Source organism: Cyanistes caeruleus, chromosome Z, assembly GCF_971803275.1.
Source record: "Cyanistes caeruleus chromosome Z, bCyaCae1.hap1.1, whole genome shotgun sequence".
NCBI classification, from domain to species: Eukaryota; Metazoa; Chordata; class Aves; order Passeriformes; family Paridae; genus Cyanistes; species Cyanistes caeruleus.
Genome location: NC_141732.1, coordinates 71,510,303 through 71,530,901, shown reverse-complemented (window position 1 = coordinate 71,530,901; position 20,599 = coordinate 71,510,303). Strand labels below are relative to the sequence as shown.

The window sequence follows — 20,599 nt, the reverse complement described above, 5'->3', positions numbered from 1 at the left end:
GCTCACCAAAGGCTGGTCTGTTAACCCATTTTGCACAATAAGTGTCCCCTTTTTATACCTTTTATCACCTTTTATCCTTCTGTACTACCTTGTATCCTTTATTTGTTATTACCCCGTTTTTATTACCTTTATCACTATTTTAAAATAAAACACAGAAAATAAATTAATGCTTTCAACTCTATCTCAATGATTTGTGCCCAGCTGCCCTGATAGGAAAGAATCTCACCCACATATGCCCAAAAGAAGGGCCCATCTCCTTGTGTGGCTGCAGGGGCATAGAGACAAGCTGCCCTTAAATCTTATCTGCTTTCAGGGTGAGGAAGTGTTGCTGAGCAGGACAGGATTGAGGTTAATTTGGTTTTGGTCTCACTAGAGGAAGAGTAATTTAAATAATTTGCCCAAGTATTTGATCTGTCTCCAGATTCACAAAGAAGAACAAGCCACAGGTCATACCTGTCTCTGTCTAAACGTGCAAAATAAATGTTCAAAGTCACCCACACCTGCCAGCAGAGCAAGAGACCAGCATGACCTCATGGCTTGAGCTTGTGGGCACTTTGCCTGCACTGGGCACTGCTGAGCACTGAGTGGGGCAGGAGGGGCATGTGGGGGTCTCAGTAAGGCCCCAGCCCCCTGTGCTGACATTCTGGAGAGGCTTCCATGATTTTTGGAGCAGCTGTCAGACTGTGGCTGTGAGATGCAGCCCCAGGCATCACATGCTGCAGACCACCACGCCTCCTCCATGAGGGGTGACGCATCATGCAGACATCCTCCTGACCTGTTTACCTGCCTTGCCACCTCCTAAAACCCAACAAACTTGTTTTGAAGAAACAGTTTCTTATGTAACAGGAATGACTGTCAAAGGCCAGCTCTGCCTGAACAGGGCTGCCACTAACAGGCACATTCATACAGCTGAGGAGACCCCAGACACATCAGGTCAAGGAGATAAGTCCACATGCCATGTAGGTTATATGCCAGCTGAGAGACAAAGGCAATACAGCCTCAAAAACACCAGAAACTTCTCTGTGGCCAACCTAAGCTGCTCTGACACCAGGCCACAGTCTGGCAGAGTGCATGGTGTGTACTGACAGAGCCAGTTTACTGTTTTGGGAAGGGCCTTGCAAAAGCCTCATCCAGCTACAGCTTTCACTTAGATATCTCTCCCTGAGAAATGCCCTGTCTGTGAGCTGGCTCCACTGCCCCTCCCACATGCCAGCCCTGCAGCACCACTGTGCCAGCTGCCTCCTGCCAGGCACCAAGGGGACTGAGGTTTCCCACACAGGGAGAGAAACCAGCCATGCTTCAAGTGTGCCATCATTCTGGGAAATAACAGGGAAAAGGCTATCTGCACTGAGCTGGTGAGTGATTCCCCTTTTAATGGAACTTCAAAGTCACCAGCATTTCTAGACACTTGACTTCAGAGGCATGTACCCCATAGAATGGAGCCTCTCAACATCCTGTTGTGGTCTGTATTACACTATGACATTTTAAGTTGTGTTTTGATGGGAGAGGTAGTAATTTACCAACTTTCAGCCACAAATCAGTTCTTTGTTATGTCTGACCCATCTGTGCTTTCTTTACATGAAGTTTTCATTTTCCCCTAAAAGCAGAAGTCCAAACCATGTGTCACAACATAAAATATCAGCTTGGAGACAGGAGGCAGATGAGCGATCCACCTATCGCTGGCAGCTCTCCCAATATTGTGCAACAATCACAAAAAACATGAGGGTGACTTTGTTCCATCTCTTGCTTCTTGCAAAAAGCAGCATCTAAAGTTACAGCAGGCACAGGTAAGTGTGCCCTGGCATGTATCAGCCAGAGCCATGCCATGCAGACACTGCACTGCCACAGGGAAGATCCAGCAGTGAGAGGTGGTATATGTAAGTAAGTAATATATGTAAGCAAGTGGTATATGAGGATGGGCTAGTTTGTTTCCCCATGGCTGGTTTGAGGGCAAGGTCACCATCACTTTGAATAGAAAGAAGAATTAGAGAATTAGAAAATTTGTGTTGCTCAGCCTGGTGAAAAGGAGGCTCTGGGGATTATTTATTGCAGCCTTCCAGTACTTGAAGGGAGCCTATGAGACTGGGACAGACATTTTAGAAGGGCCTTTTGCAATAGGACAAAGAGTAATGATTTAAAGTAGAGGTGCATTGATTAGATTAGCTATAAGGAAGAAGTTTTTTATTTGTATGGATAAGTGCCAGCACAGGTTGCCCAGACAGATGGTGGATGTTCCATCCAGGGAAACATCCGAGGTCTGGATGGGGCTTAGAGCAACCTGATCTACTTGAAGATCTTTCTGTCTTTGTGGCTACAAGCAGCAAAATACAGGGGAGCTGCTCTAGATAACCTTTAAAAAGTCACTGACAAATCAAACTATTCTATGCTTCTGTGATAATAACATGCCCTATCTGTTTCTTCTGCTTGTCTAAGCACTCTCCAGCCCCCGACCTCTTTTTCCTCAGCATCATCACTGCAACCCTGTCCACCTTTCCTGGACCACCATCACCAAAAAGAAAGCCCACCCTCCCATCTCTCTTTGCCTACAGCAAGTCCACTTCGCCCCTCTGCCTCTTCTTGCCCAGATAACGCAAACCCCACCGTTCATCTCCCCTGACCCAGCGCAAGCCCAACCCACACCTCCATCCCCTTTTTCCTTAGCAGCCCCCATCCCTCCGCCTCGCCTGCCCCGCGCACAGCCCATCCTCCCGTCTCCTCGGGCCCCGCACGCCGCATCCCTCCGGGCCGGCAGCGTGGGCGCTGTGCCTGCCCCGGCCCGGGCACGCCGCCGCCTGCCCACGGGGCCCGGGGGGCGGGATCCCCGCGCCTTTTCGCTACGTCAGCACGGAGGGAAATCCCCGCTGGACTCGCTTTTAGCGCCACGCTCCGCCCCTGTGCCGGCAGAACGCGGCTGACACCGGCCCGAGGGCAGACAAGGCGTCCCGTGCCCCGCCGAACCGAGCCTGGACTCTCCGTGCCCCACCGAACCGAGCCTGGGCACTCCGAGCCCCACCGAACCGAGCCTGGACTCTCCGTGCCCCACCGAACCGAGCCTGGACTCTCCGTGCTCCACAGAACCGAGCCTGGACTCTCCGTGCCCCACCGAACCGAGCCTGGACTCTCCGTGCCCCACCGAACCGAGCCTGGGCGCTCCGAGCCCCACCGAACCTCGCCCCGCCGCCGCGATGTTGCCCGGCCGGACCCTGCGCAAAGCCGCCCCAGCCGCTGCTCCTGCAGGTACCGGAGCGGGACGGGACGGGACGGGAGCGGGACGGGACGGGACGGGACGGGACGGGACGGGACGGGACGGAACAGGGACGGGACGGGACGGAACAGGGACGGGACAGGGACGGGACGGGACGGGACGGGACGGGACAGAACAGGGACGGGACGGGACGGAACAGGGACGGGACGGGACGGGATGGGGACACCGTCCTGCGCCCGGGCGCTGCTGCCCGGCTCCAGCACCCCGCGGGCGGCCAGCGCCAGGAGCGGCTGCGGATTCCCGTGTGGAGGCGAGAGGGATACAGCTGCTGCTCCCAGCGAGTGGCGGGCAGAGGCGGTGCGGGGTGGGGTGTGCTTTATGATGAGGACAAAGTGAAAAACTGGAAGAAAGTAGCGTGCGGTGGGGATGTCATTTCGGCGGTAACGACGCGCGGTTCCGCAGGGCGCGAGGCGGCGGTGGCGGAGTGCGCCCTGGAGCTGAGCCGCATCGGCGACAGGTGGCACCTGCGGCAGAGGATCCTCAACGTGATCGCCAAGCTGTTCTGCCCCGAAACCTGGGCTGCCCGCGGAGACGGCGAGAGGAACGGAAGAGGACCTTGGTTTTGTGGTTTTGGAAGAAGAGGCTCCACAGACAGTGGGAGATGAAGAAACCTCAAATCTCGCTGAGTTGTATTTAGGTGCCCATCGCCGCTGGAGGATGACAAATCCTCCATCACATGATTTGTCTGAAGAATGTTACAGCAATACTGGCGTATGAATGCCAGGTGGGAAATAAAGATAACGATGGGCAGAGCCCCTAAACTGTGCAGTGGTGACTTGAGGCAAGCTGGTACGTGGGGAGATTTGGGGCAAGACTGAACATGCCCTTCACCGTGGTCTGAGAACACTTCCAGGTACCCGGTTTCCCCAGTCACCTTCTGATCCTCATGTCCCATCGCCGTGCTTCACCGAGGACTTCAGCCCACCACCAGGATGAGGCCAAAAAAAAGCATCAGTGTGTTGGAACTTGGGATCACATACCACACAGGAAAAGCCAGTTGCTGGATTTTTGACTGCTTCTCTTTTCTAAAGTATGGATCCTGCTGGACAGGGGTTTGGTAGTGGGAGTTAAAATTTGTTAAAGACAACCACTAGCTTTATTGAAAGGTTATTTGTTACAGTATGTTCTATTGCAGACTAAAAGTTGGAATTCTACAAATTAACACAGTTTTGCATAGTTCTAGTCTATATTATAAATATATAGTATAAGTTTATATATATAGTATGTATATACAAAATATAAATGTGTGCACTGCTAGTGCATGTCATGAGTGTTTAACAGAACTATTAATCAAAAGCTGTTTTTTTAATCTTAAAACACAGTATGAAAAAATGTCAAAACATGACAAAACTCAATATAAAAAGGTATTATATAAACCAAAAAAAAAGCCGATCATTTTCTGATAAAAGAACAAATCATGCTTCAGAGAGGGAAGCATACTTTGGCATTATATAAGATATGTATCTAAATATTTATTACACAAACACAGATATTGAGGTAATTGTGAAAGGATTCTTTCAGTACTGTAAAGAATTTCTTGGTAACAGTCCAGTTCTGCTGTGTCTTTATAAGTAACAAAATAACTTCAATATAAGTACATCCTAAAGTTCCATCTCAAGTTTTGCTGAGAATGTTATTTATTCAAAGAAAGCAACTACCTCTCTTTGAAGAAATAATATCGTTAGAGTTGAGCTTTACAGTGGTACAAGAAAGTAGTATTACATTTTTGAATGTTTAATTATACTTACGGGCAAAGGTTCTTCCCCTGTATTTTATTTCCCTTGTAGTTTATTTCATTTCACTTCCGGAATGGTGGGGCTGCTGCAGCACATCCAGTGGATGATGATGCACCATCACCACTGAGGGGTTACATAGGAGTGACCCATCTCACTGAGGGGATATTACTTTTGGCTGGCTTCAGAGGAACTGAATTAAACATGCTGGTTGCTGTAAAGGCAAACAGTAACCTTGCTAGTCAATTCATGTCAGGCTCCATCCTAAACAGTATTTTTCATGGGTCCAAGATAGCAAGAAAAAGGCTGAAGCTGTTTCATAGCTACCTCTAACGTCACTGGTCAGAGTTCCTTCTCTTAATTAACTTTATATATAAGTACAATTACATTAATAATTACAACTACTTAAGTAATTGCATTTTATAAGGCTGTATAGTTACACTTTGTTATTTGTGTCATTCAAATTATGTCTTCTCCTGTCTTGTGGTGAATTCTTGTTTGTATTTATAATTTATTTTTCTGTTATCTCTTCTTAATCTGCCTTTGCAAAATTGTCATTATGTAACTCTGGTCACTCTCACATCCAGCCCTGCAGGGGTGGTTATGTATTGACGCTGACTTCTGTCACTGAGCAGAAGCTGACTGACTGACTTTGCCTTCTTTCCACCTGGAAGACTTAACCCCATCCATCCTGGTGGTGTTACAGGGAGCTTTGCTGTTGGCTCGAGCCATGAGCATAGTTCCCTTCCCCTCTAAGCTAGCCAGTACCTTTTCAGGGAGAAGAAAATGTTTCAAGAATAGTTGTTTTTTATCTTACTACTGCAAAACAGTTCATTTTGCTGACATGCGCATAGGTCAGTTTTTCAGGTACTAAAAAGTAAATGCAAAGAGTTTCAGACCAGCAGAACACCAGCTCCCAGGCTAGCACTGCATGCAGCTGGGCAAAACTTCATCAGAGGCAGCTCCAGCTTCATAAGAAGGGTTGCTGTTGTGTATCCTGCGCTTGGTGGAGTCTTGGAATCTTCATCCAGGACACTGAACAATGACCATGCCTGTCTGGAACTCTCAGAAGAATTCAGCATTAGCATTCACATTAGTAGCTGAAAAGTATGTGAATAAAACTGTTTTGTTCAATGAATGGTGCTTGCAAAGTCAACAGGAAATGAGGTGTGGATTTGTAGAGCCCACCCAGTTCTTCAGGCTGTGGCACATATGAATATTACCAAAAAAAGTATACTAATAAATGCATTGTCATGGGGATATCCAAGTTTAGTGTTAGCAAAGTATTTGTCTGCCTAGTTATGCAAAGCCTATTTGCTTTTTTTGAAATGTTTTAGGTGTTTCTGTGCATTGTTAAGAATGGTAGTGTTCAACAGGAACTCAGGAAAAAGGCACAGATGCGAGAGGTCAGTGCCAGTATATGACCAAGCACTTGCTGATGTCCACCCTAGATTTCTTTTATTACTTCTGCAAAGGATCTTCTTTATGGCTTTATCAACGTGAGTTTGTTTTCCTTAAGGCCTGTTCTGGATGTATGCCAGATGTGTTGCTGTATGCCTCGTGCATGTATGTCTTCAATTCTTGCTAAGATAATAAATACAAAGTGTTTACGAGAAAAATGAGTCACAAAGGTTGTAACAACTTGGGTTTTCTTTTGTGGATGGTGAAAACATGACTGTATTATGCAAATTCCTTTCATGCTTCCATGTCAGCAGGGCAAAAGCAACAAGGCAGGAGCAGAGTGCCACCAGGTATTCTTTGGGAGATTAGGCTTTGCTTTCTGCCTTTAAGAGGAAGAAAAAATAACCATGACCTCGAACTTCAGAATGAGACCTATTATAGTATTTTATGTTAACTACTGGCTGCAGAATATGTGGGTGGAATTGGGAGCCCACTACTTCTACCAGAGTAGCTGCAGCTTTGTAAAGGAGCGTTCCTTGTAAAGGATAGACATCCAAGTTAAGGGTTTTATCTAAAATGCAGGCAGAAAGGGATACAGCACTTTGCAGACAAACTTTTACTTTCTCCACAGTTTGAAGCTGGAGTTTGGGAAGAGTGGGAAATGACACTGCTTATCACAAGAGAATAGCAAAGGGACAGTGCAGAGCACATTCTTCTTCCCTAAACCCAAAGATGTGTCCGTGCAGAGGAGAGCCTGAGGTCCTTCCCTGCTATGCCAAGCACATCAGCAGGCTCCCTGCTCACACACTGTGCTGCTTTTTCCCAGGCAAGGAACACCATCCCTGTAGCTTGTATTCCCACTGTAAGGAGGACTAAGAACTTCTGGGCCAAAGGCTCTTTTTTCTAATAAACAGAAAAAAACCTAAATAAATGCAACTCCCTGTTCTTTCCCACTTGGCCACAAGCAGAAGCCTGGAAGATTTCTACTTTGGAGGGCATCAGTGAAGTGGTTCTGAGAAGGCCCATCAGCCTGGTGAAAAGTGCTACCGTAGGTGCCACACAGAGGTCTATTTTGTAAAGCTTCACCAGCAAATCATACCTGTGTGACTCATCAAACTTGTGAAAACATTCAGACACTCTCACCTGCTTCCCCCTGGAGTCTGGCCCTCCTCCAGCCCTCCAGCAGTGTCTAGTCACCTACACAGCGTGATGCTTGTGACCTGCTCCTCCCTAAAGGAGGGGAAATAAAGGGCAGGGGGAAAAAAATCCTATCACTGAGGCATGGCATTACAATCTGACTGCACTTGACTCACCCACTAGTATCTGATATCAAAAAACCAAAAACAAACTCACCTGGCAAAGCAAATTGACAGAGTTGCCACATTAGAATGCTCTCCATTTACCAAAGCATCTGGCTGGACAAGTGCAGTCCTGGGTTGTGTTTGTACCATGGTCCCCTAGGTGAAAACCAGCCTGGCCCCCTCAGCCGGCTCATGCCTTCACACCTGAGACTGGATGCACAAGTGGTATTTCCCAAACAAAGTGCCAGACAAGAAGATACTTCCTCTTCCCCTCACGGGATGTTTTTATAAAACAGCTGAAAAACAATGTCTCATATACTGTTCAGTATTTTTAGTACACATTGCTGGATGGGACTAAGCTTTATCACTTTCCTCCCATTTAACACAAGAGGGTGTGAGGGCATGATGTGCATCCATGGAAGCGTAAGGAGGCCGGACAGGAAGAGCTGGGGATATGATGCACTGCCTTTCAGTCTGGCAGTTTCCCCTGAAGCAGGTGACTGTCTGATGGTGGGACTGTCAGTGAGCAATAGTTCCAAAAGCTGTTACAGCTGTAAACAAGGGTCCTCACCCAAGTGCGTCAGGACATCGTCTGGCCCGCGTAATAAACGGGCCACACCAAGGCTGCCCTGCCTTCTCATGCATGGGCTCCTTGCAATTCTTACCAGCCCTCTGAAAATGTGGAGCTTGGTGTCATTCCTTCAGCAAGAGGAGACATCCCATTAAACGGCAGTAACCACAGATAAAACAGATTCAGCCATTTCACCCTTGGTGGCTTTGGCATCATTCCCCCATCTCTATGAAAGGATGGTGGGAGCACCACGAGGTTCAGAGGCTCAGCTCCATGACATGGTCATCACTTGAAGGGGCAAGGAGCCTTTTTGTAGTGGACAGGCCAGCTTGCAAAACTCAGCAGCACTCCTGAATAAGGCAAATAACAGGATGCTGGCACTTTCTCTCTAGGCCCCTGGGTCCCAGCTGGGACCACAGTCCCCTACTACACGGCAGAAATTAAGGGCAGCATTCTGCTTCCATCTTCCCCTTTGTGCTCCTGACGTGACAAAACCACAACAAAGGCAGGACACCACAGTCACGTCTGCCTTGCTCAGGATCAGGAATTAGGGAGACAATTTTTGACAAGAGCAGCTGGATACTGGACATCCCCCAGCACCACCACAGCACATCAAGGAAATGGCTTTGGTATGTAAGGAAAAATCCAAGGAATTTTAGCACCATGTAAGCTGTTTGCTCAGTGCAACAGTATCAGACTGATTCAGCTGCACAGAGGGGTGAGGCCAGCACATATGGAACTATCAGTGGAAAGGCAGGAAATTCTGCATTTAATATTGACTAACTCCAGAAAATACCCTGACACAAAAATATCCTTCTAGTCACGACTTTACACTCTATGGGATGGAAGGGTAACTCCTTCTTTTAGGGAACAATGTTTATTTGCATCAAATGTTCTTTCATATGATCTTTAAAAGTGAGAGTTTTTTTTAAAGGAAACCAACCTAATTACTGCAGTCGTTCTTAATTTGTAAAATATTTTAGCTAGGTCAAGTGCTTTAATAAACACAGCTACATGAAAGAGGAAGTCATGACTGGCTTTCCCTATAGACAGGGTCCAAACCAGGCTTTTCCTAAAGGCTGATGGAGACAGTCTAGTTTCAGCCATTCTCCTGACAAGAAGAAACACCTCATTTTCCAGAAGTGATTGGGAATCAGTCCTAGACAATGCAGATCATTAGCTCCCCAGGCATCTATCAGTATGAGGCTGCTGGATACAGGAGGAAGGTGCTGCAAAAGCAAGGCTGTTACACAACCCAGTATTGCATAGAAAGGGAAAACTCAAGCACTCAAACGCTCTATCAAAAATCTCCCAGCACCAGGCAAGGCATGGGCCAGGGACTGGCAGCACAGAGGCAGCAGGGTGGACATGCCACCTGTGCAGCCTTGGCAGGCTCTGTGGCTGACCCTGTGTGGCCATGGGCACCAGGAAGTGCAGCCCAGGGCTGTGTTCTGGGAAGGTTTTACTTCCCCTTGTCACTGCAGTGATGTGCTGCCCTGTGGCATCAGTCATGTGCTCATGGGTGCCATACCCAGCCACCACCTGCCCTGCTCCTGGCCAGCCACTGACTCCAGGGTGGCCTGTGGCAACCTTCTCCCCAGGGGCTCTCCTTTGTAGCACCTCTGCTTGGGGTCAGTGACCATTAACTTTTGGTCAAATGTGGTAAAGTGGCACTTTTGATACATTCCTGGAAATAGAGATGAAGAAACGGACACATCAGAATCACAGACCCTATTCAGATAGCATTCAGTGATGTCAACAGGGAACAGGAGAGCAGTAAAGCTGTAAAAAAAAAAAGAGAAATGAAATGGAACTTTTTAGGTAGAATCACATTTCAAGTTCCTCATTTTCCTGTGCCCTAAGGCTTTCACAACTGAGAGAAGTAAAAATTTTCTAGTACTTCACATGTCTTGGTGGATAAACGAAGTCACATGTACTAATCCATTTGCAGGTAAGTTCACTGTGTCTTTTTGCTTTTGTATTCCTCTTTACTTAGCTACCGACTGTGGCATTTAAGATTTCAATTAAAGATAATCAAGACTAATCTTAAAAGAGTCAGGCTGCTCAGAGGTTTGAGCCCTGCTGACTCCTGCTCAGGCCATGTGCTGGAGATACCAGGACAGACAGGAAGATGGATATGGGGGACTCAGTGAAAGAGAGGAGAGGAGCTGGGCTAGCCCAGCACTGGTGACAGCAGCGGGGAGCAGAATAGGCAGAGGAAATCATGACTGAAAATAACTTCCTCCTTTTCCCCATATGGCCCTGGGGGAGAAGCAAGGTTCCACTTGGGGACAGATGTGCTGACCCAAACTTGAGGGGACTGCACACACCATTCCATAGCTTCCCATCCATCTTCTTCCCAAGCAGCTGGTTTTATGCCTTGCACAGTCTCACTGCCTAACAACATAGACCCTGCAGCATCCCTCATCATGGCTGTGTGCAAAGGAGAGGGATGGGGGGAAAAAAGGGTTCCCAAGGCAGATGAAAAACTAGTGTACCACAAAACTCCTCCTCTTCCCCTCCAGACCAGGAAAGAGTCCACGTGCCCAGAGGCCAGGCTGGGAGCCAGCCACACTGGCCTTTCCCACAGGATGAGTCAGCAGAAGCTGTGGGCTTATCCCTTCTTGCGAGGTACTTGCTCTCTTGCACCCTTCGCAGCGTGGCACCCAGAGAAGGAAACCAAAAGTAAACACAGCGGCTTCTGGGGCACAAAGCTGGGGATGAGGGAAATGCTCCCTGCACCGCTGGCATAGGAGAGCAAATGCCTTCCTTTCCTTGCACAAAGCCCCACTGGGCTCTTTCGGGCAGCACTGTGCTCAGGAGGAAATAGTGAGACTTGCCAGGCCTGGCACAAGAAACAGGCGAGTGCCATGGGTACACACCAAGGAAAGGTCAGGACTGCCCTGTGCCACGTGGGAGTGCTGCTGCAAGTGCCCAACCCAGCAGGCAAACACAGAGCAATGCACACGAGCCTGTAGTGTAGATATAAACACTCAAAGTCACCAGGCCCTTCCTCCAGCTCAGCCTTCCCCTCAGTGACCAGGCTGATGTGTTCATGTGCTGCAAGCCAGCGTACGGTCTTGGGCACCTCTGGCATTGCACACACCAGAGTAGCTGAGAAGAGAGCTTTCTGGGCTGGCTCAGCTTTCCAAGGCTGGCTTTGGTCTGTTGGGCACTGATCGTGAAGTGACTTGTGTCTAAGAGTGGCCCCACTTGATTGCAAACCTCCTCAGTTTGGAGGCTGTGGTCTCCACCTCCCACCGTGAACTCACTTCAGCTCCACTCCATCCACAGACTCTCCAGCCCAGCCTATTCCACCACCTCGCTGTGGCTTTGGAGGGAGCTTTATCCCCAGAGTATGTGGGAAAATACAACAAACACCAGGTTAGGCCTAGCTGTATAAAATCATTCTCTGCACATACAATCCATTCCCCTACAGCCCAGGGTCTGGGAAGGAGGTACAGTTTATAGGCAGCATGCTCCAGGGACTGCTGCTTTGATGAAAACTCCACATCTCCTGCAACAGGGACAGGAAAAAACAAGATACCAAAGCAGGTTTTATAAAACACCTTGTACCACTTCTTAAATGCCAGAGTCCTCTTCACACTGAATGGCAGTTTTTAAGAGGGCACTATTTTAGTTCTAACTTAGATGCACATCTGGACAGCATTTACACAAAGTCTTTGCTCTCCCTGACATCCTTGTCCCTCTGATGCCAGTTCCAACTGAGGACCAGACAGACTCTGGCATAACAGAATTAAATATCTAGAGGAGTACTAAGGATACCATTTATTTTCAAAATCACTAAAAAACCCAAGCAAAACAGTTTATAGCGATACAGATTGACATAGAAGAGACAGAAATTAAAAAAAAAAAGTACAATCTATTTCATGTTATTGCACTGACTTTTTTATAATATACAAGGCATATTAAACAGTTTTCATTAAAAGAAGTTTTATTTATATAAATAAAAGTGTAAATATACAGTATCATACAATAAGTGTATCAGACTAACACACAAAATCTACCTACAGTGGGATCCCCATTTTTCTCATGAGCTAGTCTACTCTTCATCAATATTTTCACTTGTACATTTACATAACCTAAACATAGAAACAGGTAAACATTCCCATCTGGGAACACTTCCTTCAGAATTTGACAAGAACCACTGCAGAACATTTACCAGGGTTAATTTTAAGTGAGGGTCATTAGGAAATATGAACTTAACAGTTTCTTAATACTTATCTGTCCTTCTATTATTTTTTTTAGCGAGAAAATGATCCAATGTTTTTCCCTCCCTAATCTCAGAGTTTTCAATACAGATGCAGTCCCTAAGGAAGCTGGAAAGAGCTTTCAAGTACAAAAGGTTGCAGAATACGCAATGGCAGCATCTCACTGCTCTCATATCCATGATGTGCACCTTCAGCTGCCCCAGGCCTGGATGCACCAAAGCCCTAAACCTTCTCCATCTAGGAGCAAACTCCCCTTGTCTGGAATGCTTTCAGTTCCCTGGTGAAGAAGTGCATAATTTCATCTTGATTTTTTGGTCTTCTAGGATGCAGCTGTCAAGTCTCTGCTCTCCTAGAGTTTGGCCAACACTCCAGCAGGTTGAAGAATCACCATGGGGACTGATACGCAAACAGCAAGGCCAAAAATGGTCATTATCCTCCTGAATACTGATGAACTAATGCAACGTTCTCCATTGTTTTAGCGTGACCAGGCTCTTAGAAAAATAACATTTATTTTGTCAGGTGTGTAACCAAACGTTTACAAATCTGCTTGGTCTACCCATCTTGTCTGTAACGAAATAGACACCCATACTGCATAAATCCTGGAGCTTTTTCAGGGAATGTCACCCCAAGAGAGATGTCAGGAAATGCTACTGTAATCATACCAGCATCAGTGAAGATGTTTTTTCACAAGGAAAAAAAAAAGGTATTTTCAGGAACAGAAAAAATCAGGGTTAAATACAATTCTTTTACTTGCTCTAAAGTTAGTAGAGAAGTGTTATCTTTCTACCCATAGTAACTATTATCAGATTTAAAACATTAAACCTATCTTTTAAATTATAGCCACTACTGAATCACACACAAAAATCCCCATTTCTGCTTGCTGTTACTCAGCCAACACTTATCTACGTGCATGTAAAATAAAATACTGAACAGTATCTGATTACTGAAAAAAAAAGCCTTCTAAATCACTCACAATGAACAGTACCTGCAAATAAGCATCTGAAAATACCCACCACGTATCATCTTAAGACACCTCAAATTAACTTTAATTTACAAAACGAAGACTTTACCTTAGAGCTCACACTGGTTTAGGAGTGAGGGAGACATATGCCTCCCTGCGATGGAACCTCTGGAATTCTAGACTGTGGACTGAAAAAAATGCCATTTCCTAAAACACAACTGTGATTTACCACATTAAAGTAGCAAAAAGTCAGTACTGCACTTGCACGTATTATACGTATACAGGTATGCATTCACTACGCTGCATTAAATTCCACATGCAATTTATGTATCTATTATACACTCTAGTACAGTCGGATTTTGGTCATTCCTGAACAAGGCCTCACCATTCAGCTGTCACTGCCAAATTATCTTCTCCCTGTTTTTCAGCAAATATGCAGGGGTAACATCTTCTATCCCATCCCAGGCCTGGAATCTGTGTGGTCCCCCAGCCCTAAGAGCTGCATCCTCCTGAAGCCTCTCCCACCATGGAGGTGACCGGAGGCATGGACCAGTCCCGACAGAGTGGCTGAGCTTTGGGTTCACAGGGGACCCGCAGTCCACAGTCACCTCACAGCACTGAACCTGAATTAGTCTCAGCAGAAATCCTGCAGGCAAAGGAGCTGTAGGACTACGTACAGTATTGCCTTTCCTGTAGCCAAAAGCTGCATCTCTCCCTGGATTCACATGCTATATGTCACTGAAAAAGAATTAAACCTATTTGTTCACTTTTAGGCAAACATTGCACAGCTTTTTTATTCATCTGGTCTCAGGTTGCCTCGCAGAACTGAATTTTCTTCTGCTCATCATGACCTGCAGTCTGATGAAGCTGTCACAGAGAAGAACCCAAGCGAGTGCTCCATTAACCTGGAAGCAATTGCTTCAAGCACTGCTGAATAAATGTAAATAAACTGAACTACAGTATGATCTTGGGGAAGGGCCAAGTGACAAGCCCAGACCTTTTTGTAACAGCTACGCAGTGTCTTGGCTCACTGAAAACAGAGGCAGCACGTCAGACTTGGACTGGTTCCAGGCTGAGAGCTCTTCACCCTGGGCATGTTGGCTGCAAGCAGTCTCCAGCCTAATGTGATGAACAACCTGAGCACTGTGGAACAAACAACTTGTTCTCAGCTGATAAGGACACTGGCCCATTTCCTCCTGTATGTATTTTATGTTGTTTAGCTATCCCAGATGTAGGAAGAGAAATAACAGAGTCTAATCTCTTGCACCCATACGCTCTCCTCCCAGCACAGCAGACTAAGCAGCAAGGCCTGCTACTGATACCTCTTCTGTGAGTAGAGGTGAGAAAATCCAAACTAAGCTCCTGTGGCATTGCAGCCCTTTCTCTTTTGCTGTGCCCAGCACCATGGTTTTTCCCACCTACCAAAGAGTTTTCAGTTTCACCACCCAGAACCCTCAGTATCAGCCCAATCCTGATGCATTTGGGTGTACTTGCATTATCCACACACATCCTCAACCCACTCTCACACAAGCAAAAATAAATACTGGACAGGAGAAAACAAAGAAGACCAATTAAAAGCCACCACAAATATGGCCAGCTCAGATTTAATCTGTTATAATCCCCATTTTTAGATCACCACTTTTCAGCTTGTGTCTTTCAAGTTGGGCAGCCTTAAACCTCTTGAAGATAAAAAAAAGCAGCCCAACTTGCAGATGTTCTTAGCGGTCGCTGAAGTCTGTGGGATCTGTAAGTGCTCAGCACTTGAAATTATCCCCCTTTTTAAAAATATATGTATTTTAAAGGTGCCTAACATTAAAAGCCTAAATTTGAAAATTCAGACCTTAATTTTTTATCGCCCCCATTTTAATCACAACTAATAACTCAGTATACACCTTGGTAGACAACCATTTATAATTTGGACATGATTTTCTTACAGATTTCTACCGCATTAACGCCAAGTGCTATCAGATACAAGTTGCACCTAGAAGTAGATTCAGTTGTGGTGGATGCTGAGTTAGTTCATTAGTTTTAAGAGGATTTTTCAGCTTTGCAATAAAATGCTTGTATTTTAGGTGTACAAGTTGTGCAAAATTATACTCTTTTGTCATGCACTTTTAGCAAAACTGCACTTAGAAGAATAAAGTGAGACTGTTCCAGACATTCTCTTATTACAACAAAAAAAAAAAGAACCAGACCCTAAGGAAGTGTCCTTAAGTCTTACTACAGCTAAGTGATACAGTACAGTCTAAAACCCACCCTTGTCAACAGGATGGCAACCAACAAGTTCTACTACCAACACTCTGCAGATACTAAAAATATCAGGGACAGGCACAGTGTTATTTATCTCAGTCAAAATACTTTAAATCAAACCCAGGAGAGGTCTTGAAGTTCCAATAAAACTGCCACATAATACAAAATTGTCTCTAACTTTCGGCTTCCTTCATCCCCAATCAATAGGTGAGATTTTTGAAGCTCATCACACGCTTGCTCAGTGGTTCTCCAAGGCTCTTAGCACCTCTCTGTAAAGTATTAAGACACTTCTGTGTGGCTTTATAAACAAAGACAGCTTTTAGACAGTTTTAAATGGTTTGTCTTAGCAAGTGTGATTAGACGTAGTGCTTCCATCATACTGCAGTTCTATGTTTTCTGATTAGCAATTGAACAGGCCCCTCTGGCACAGATTTAATGATGTTCCAGGCATCGTAATGCATGAGCCCAATTAATGACTTCCCACTAACAGCAAGAATTTCATCTCCAGTTTCTATGTTTCCAGATTGCTCCGCAGCACCACCTAGAAGTGAAATGGGGGGAAAAGTCAGTGTTAAAAAGAAGTGAGCCCACAAAAATCTGTCTTCCACTGGGATGAAAATAAACCATTTTTTCCAACTGTAACAATTTCAATACAAGTCACTTATGTTCACCTCAGCTCTAGAAAGCTACCCCATGCTGCATCTCACAAAAAGGGTTATTTTAACTAAGATAAAGCCTTGTTCTCAGAAAAGATGCTGGTTTTGAAGGAAACTACATGTATTAAATATGCCAAATGTTATCTCTGTAGCTGTAAGAAACCTGATTTTCTTACAGCTACAGAGAAAATAACCATGAATGTTGTATGTGGCATTTCAACAGGGTAGTAAGGTGGTAATGCAGTAGACTGTCAAACCTGGGATGAACAAATCAAACACTGATAGCAAACCGTGGACAAAAACCATTCACAGAAAGCTTCTAGAGAGAGGCATACCCTTCGCTGCTAATGAAAATATGTTTTCTGTAATGACAGTTAAACTAACATGAGCCATCACAGGGAGGGAAAAAGGACTATATATAAGTATGTAAATGAATGAGCTCAAGAATTAAACATGCCCTTTACCCTTAGAAGTGCCTTCTAAAGAGGGGAAAAACCATACACACACACACAAACACAAACTGATAAGCAATTACCTGTTTGATTTTTTTATCTTGATGAAGGAATAAATAACTGAAAAGTAATTCTGTAAAAATGCTGAGCACATGTAGTTTTATCGAGAGTTTCAGCTGCCTTCAGAAAGGGCCTTATTTTTCACTAAACTGACATGTGACATATGAAAGTCACAGCATAGTTCTGGGACTTGTTTTCTTTCTGTGTACAATTCATATAAGTTTAGCTACCTGCTGACAAACAAAGCACCCACAACTGGCAGTTTTTGAATACAAATATCCCATATTCTTAGCAAAAGCCAATGTTAACATTTGAAAATTAAAACAAGAAAACAAAAATATGGTAAAACTCATAACTGGGCATAAGGCTCAGGGTAGTGCTTCAGTAGCACTGATTATATGCACTACGCATTTCTTAGGAAAGAGAACTGGATAAGGCATCAACATTTCAACTATATAAATGATTGCTGCTGTAGTCTAATGTCTAGATTAGTGGACAGACCTATACTTAGTAAAGCAGACTGCTCCACATTTACTAGCAGATGCAACCCCTAGCCATTCCCAGGAGTGTTTTTTCTTTTAATAAACACTTTCGCCTAGTAAGTAAACGAGAGCCACAAAATCCACCCTTGCTTCAAAAAAATGCTGAATACAGTAATTGAAATGTCTGTACAATGCAGAGACTGGAAAAAAAAGGAAAAAGAAAACTGGGATAATAAAAGGAAAACTGAGATAAAATCCACTGCATGCAAGTGGTACCTTTAAATATCCTTTTTACAAGCAAGGGCTTATCTCCAGCAATGGAAGCTTTTCCACCATCAAGACTAAATCCCAAACCAGCAGAGGTTTTCAATAATTCAACGCAGATGACATCATTCATGTCCAGGTTTGGATCTGCAATTGAACATACACAGCATCTTGTTATGTAGATAACAGTAAACTGCATGTTGTTTTTGGCTAGTTTTCGCTTTTGCTGCAGTGACAGGACAATTCAGAGTTCAGTTACTCAGACTAGGACATGCCATCAGGTTTCTCAGAAGTGAATGTATTCTATTGTAGCTGTGAATGGGAGACAGTACAAAATGCATTTGCACACAGGGAGATTTTCCTTTTACATGTTCAACAGCAACGTGCCAAGGCATCATTTTTTGTGCAAAAATATAGCTAGCAAAGTTAGCAAATACTCTAAACATCAACAAAGTAACTGAAAAATTACAAAAATAGGGACTGGAGAGCATTTATTTCTCTTTCATTTGCTCCCTTTGCTTATTCAATGAACCACATCTTTTTAAGTAACAGGAATTAATGAAAGGTTTCAATAAGCAAACATGTTCCATTCTCTTAAGCAAAAATCTGTAATCACTTACTAGGGTGATAAGTTGTTTCTGGTCTCCTGTCTATGTATTTAATTATAATTAACAGTAGTTGTACCATGCCTCCTACATAGCAGATATTTCTTTAGTACAATATTGCTGTAGCTGACTTAAAACATGATTCTGCTTAGGAGGAAACAGATCTGCAGTTTTGGAAAACAGGATCCTCTTTGCCTTGTGTGAATGTAATAATTATGCAGTCTGTATCACAAATTACTGCTACTGTCATCTTACACAACTTTAAATGTTATCCAAAACATCTGGAAATGTCCCTTGCCTGGAAGGGTGGAAAGATGTTCTGAATAACCCAACATTATTTTGTTTATGAGATAATGTTGCCCCCTAGCGCCTGGACCAGCAGATATTCTGCATTTGGCAGGGTGCAGGATACAGGGAGTTTAGGGCAGAGAGGGATTCTGAAGTAATTACATAGATAATATCCATGGGAGCAATTCCAGAAAGGCTGATCCATTAATTAACAGAGTGCTTTCTTTTTTTATGTCTTTTTGAAGTGTGTTATAAAGTCCTATCATAAAACCCAGTGTAAGCATAAAACAAAAGAAACTGCTACAGAAAAAAAAAAAATCCCCGTGAGAACAGCAGTGATTACAGCCAACAGATTAAAAATAACTGAGTGGCAGCTCTATGTCCTGGTTTTGGGATGGATGAGCTGAGTGCCTGGTGTTGCCCTAGAGGGAAGGGGAAGCCCCTGGTCATTCCCTGCTCCCACAGGCAGCATCATCCAGATACGTGCTGAAGGGGTTTAGGTCTTAAATCTCAAAAAAAATTTCAGAGATCTCTTCTTAACACCCCAGGTGCAGCCTTTACACCAAAATTCTGACTTGTTCCCAAACAGGAACCTAATATTCCACTAATACATTTCCACTTAGCCATTTGTCCCTACTTTCCTTTGGGATGGCTGACTTCAATAGTCTTACTTCCCCATTTACTGCAATATAAAAATAATTTTTTCTATGTTTCTAGTAGAAACAGTATGAAATCTGCTTTTACATAGAACAAGCTCAGTCCCTATGCTTAGTGAAAGGGCATGGGGTTTTCTTGGAGCTTTTTAAAATTTTTAAAAATTATTTCTGGTTGTTTTCTTTCTTGCACTGGTTACTTAAAAGGAGTTTATCCTGTATTATCCTGAAGAATATGCTGAACCACTTACCTAAGTAGAAACTGGATTCAGCCCTGAATTATGTCTTCTAAGTTTGCATCTAGTTACAATAATTGAAAAAAAGCCCAACCAAACAACCAAACCCCAAACTGTATTTAGGTTCCAATGAGAACAAATAAAATTCAAAGGTAATTTCATTTTCTCCCTTCAATCACATAAGGCACAGACACTTTTAATCTAAAACACATGGACATTTTTCCCTTCAGTCTGCTCTGCGAAGGAATCCTTCCAACTGTTCTTGGACAAAGATCATACCTGTTCCTATTTCCATGGAAACATCCGTCCCAGACCCCACACATTTTCTGCCAGTAGCTGATATCTCGACTCTGGAGGAATTGTTTGTTTTGTCTTTTTCCTTCTGGATGACAATGACTGCATATTTGTACAGCCTTGCGTGATGAAGAGTATTCAGGACATCCCCATGGACTGAGCTTGCCAGAGATTTGCCATTGATAGACAGAACAAGATCTCCTCGATGGATAGTCCCTTCTTGAGATGCCACTCCCTTTGAAAACACTCTGTGGACCTACAAGAAAGGTTTTAATAGGGATGCTTTAACCTCATGACCACACACAGCATTCTACAGGCCAAGCTGAACAGAGACACTCTACCAAAATTTGCAGCCAGTGCCCACTGCCTGGCACGCAGCATTTGCTGCAGTGAACACACTCAAAGTGACCAGACAGATCTCCATCTGGGGATGGGGGAATTCAGAAGAAAACATGCTGTTACTGCATGGTCATTTCTAAGCCAAAGATAACCAAAACCAGCCAGGGAACGTAGTATCACAAATCACTTATGCTTTCACTGAACTCCTCAAAGGCCTTCAATATTACCATATTTCAAGTGACACAGAGGGTTAAATCCACATCCATGCCACAGCAGCCACCAAGAACACTGTGGTGTGCAACACCCACTCCCCCACTTCCCACTGACAGGGACATGCATCCTGTGCTGTTTTCAAATGCACATTTCTAAACATCTGTGCACAGAAAGGCTCTGACTTACTGCAGCTGTACAAGTATTTAATTGTTTGCCTCAATCTGGCTGATCAAATATCATGCAAATAGATGGAAAAGGATGATTTAGCGACTTGAAATGCATTTTCTAGAGAAAAAATACTCTATTCAGGGTGTATTAAACTTTGAGAAAACTTCCAGCAACT

General features: G+C 44.4%; 2 protein-coding genes across 10 annotated transcripts in view; one reads left to right on the top strand and one right to left on the bottom strand.

Annotated features, from left to right (window-relative positions):
• The first annotated feature begins 3,084 nt into the window (after positions 1–3,084).
• PMAIP1 (phorbol-12-myristate-13-acetate-induced protein 1) lies at positions 3,085–3,958 on the top strand. Its single transcript, XM_086870118.1, has 2 exons — positions 3,085–3,237; positions 3,668–3,958. Exons 1-2 carry the CDS (start codon positions 3,186–3,188, stop codon positions 3,868–3,870), a joined length of 255 nt encoding a protein of 84 aa, XP_086726244.1. The 5' UTR covers positions 3,085–3,185; the 3' UTR covers positions 3,871–3,958.
• An 8,087-nt stretch (positions 3,959–12,045) lies between these two features.
• Positions 12,046–20,599, bottom strand: part of PDZD2 (PDZ domain containing 2) — a 201,780-nt gene continuing 193,226 nt past the window's right edge. For all 9 annotated transcript variants that reach the window (XM_086870110.1, XM_086870111.1, XM_086870113.1 and 6 more), the window contains 3 exons: positions 19,690–19,960; positions 17,641–17,775; positions 12,046–16,255 (listed from right to left, as the gene is read on the bottom strand). In XM_086870110.1, coding sequence (XP_086726236.1) covers positions 16,089–16,255; positions 17,641–17,775; positions 19,690–19,960 — 573 coding nt within the window. In that variant the 3' untranslated portion in view covers positions 12,046–16,088. The remainder of the gene's footprint in view (positions 16,256–17,640; positions 17,776–19,689; positions 19,961–20,599) is intronic.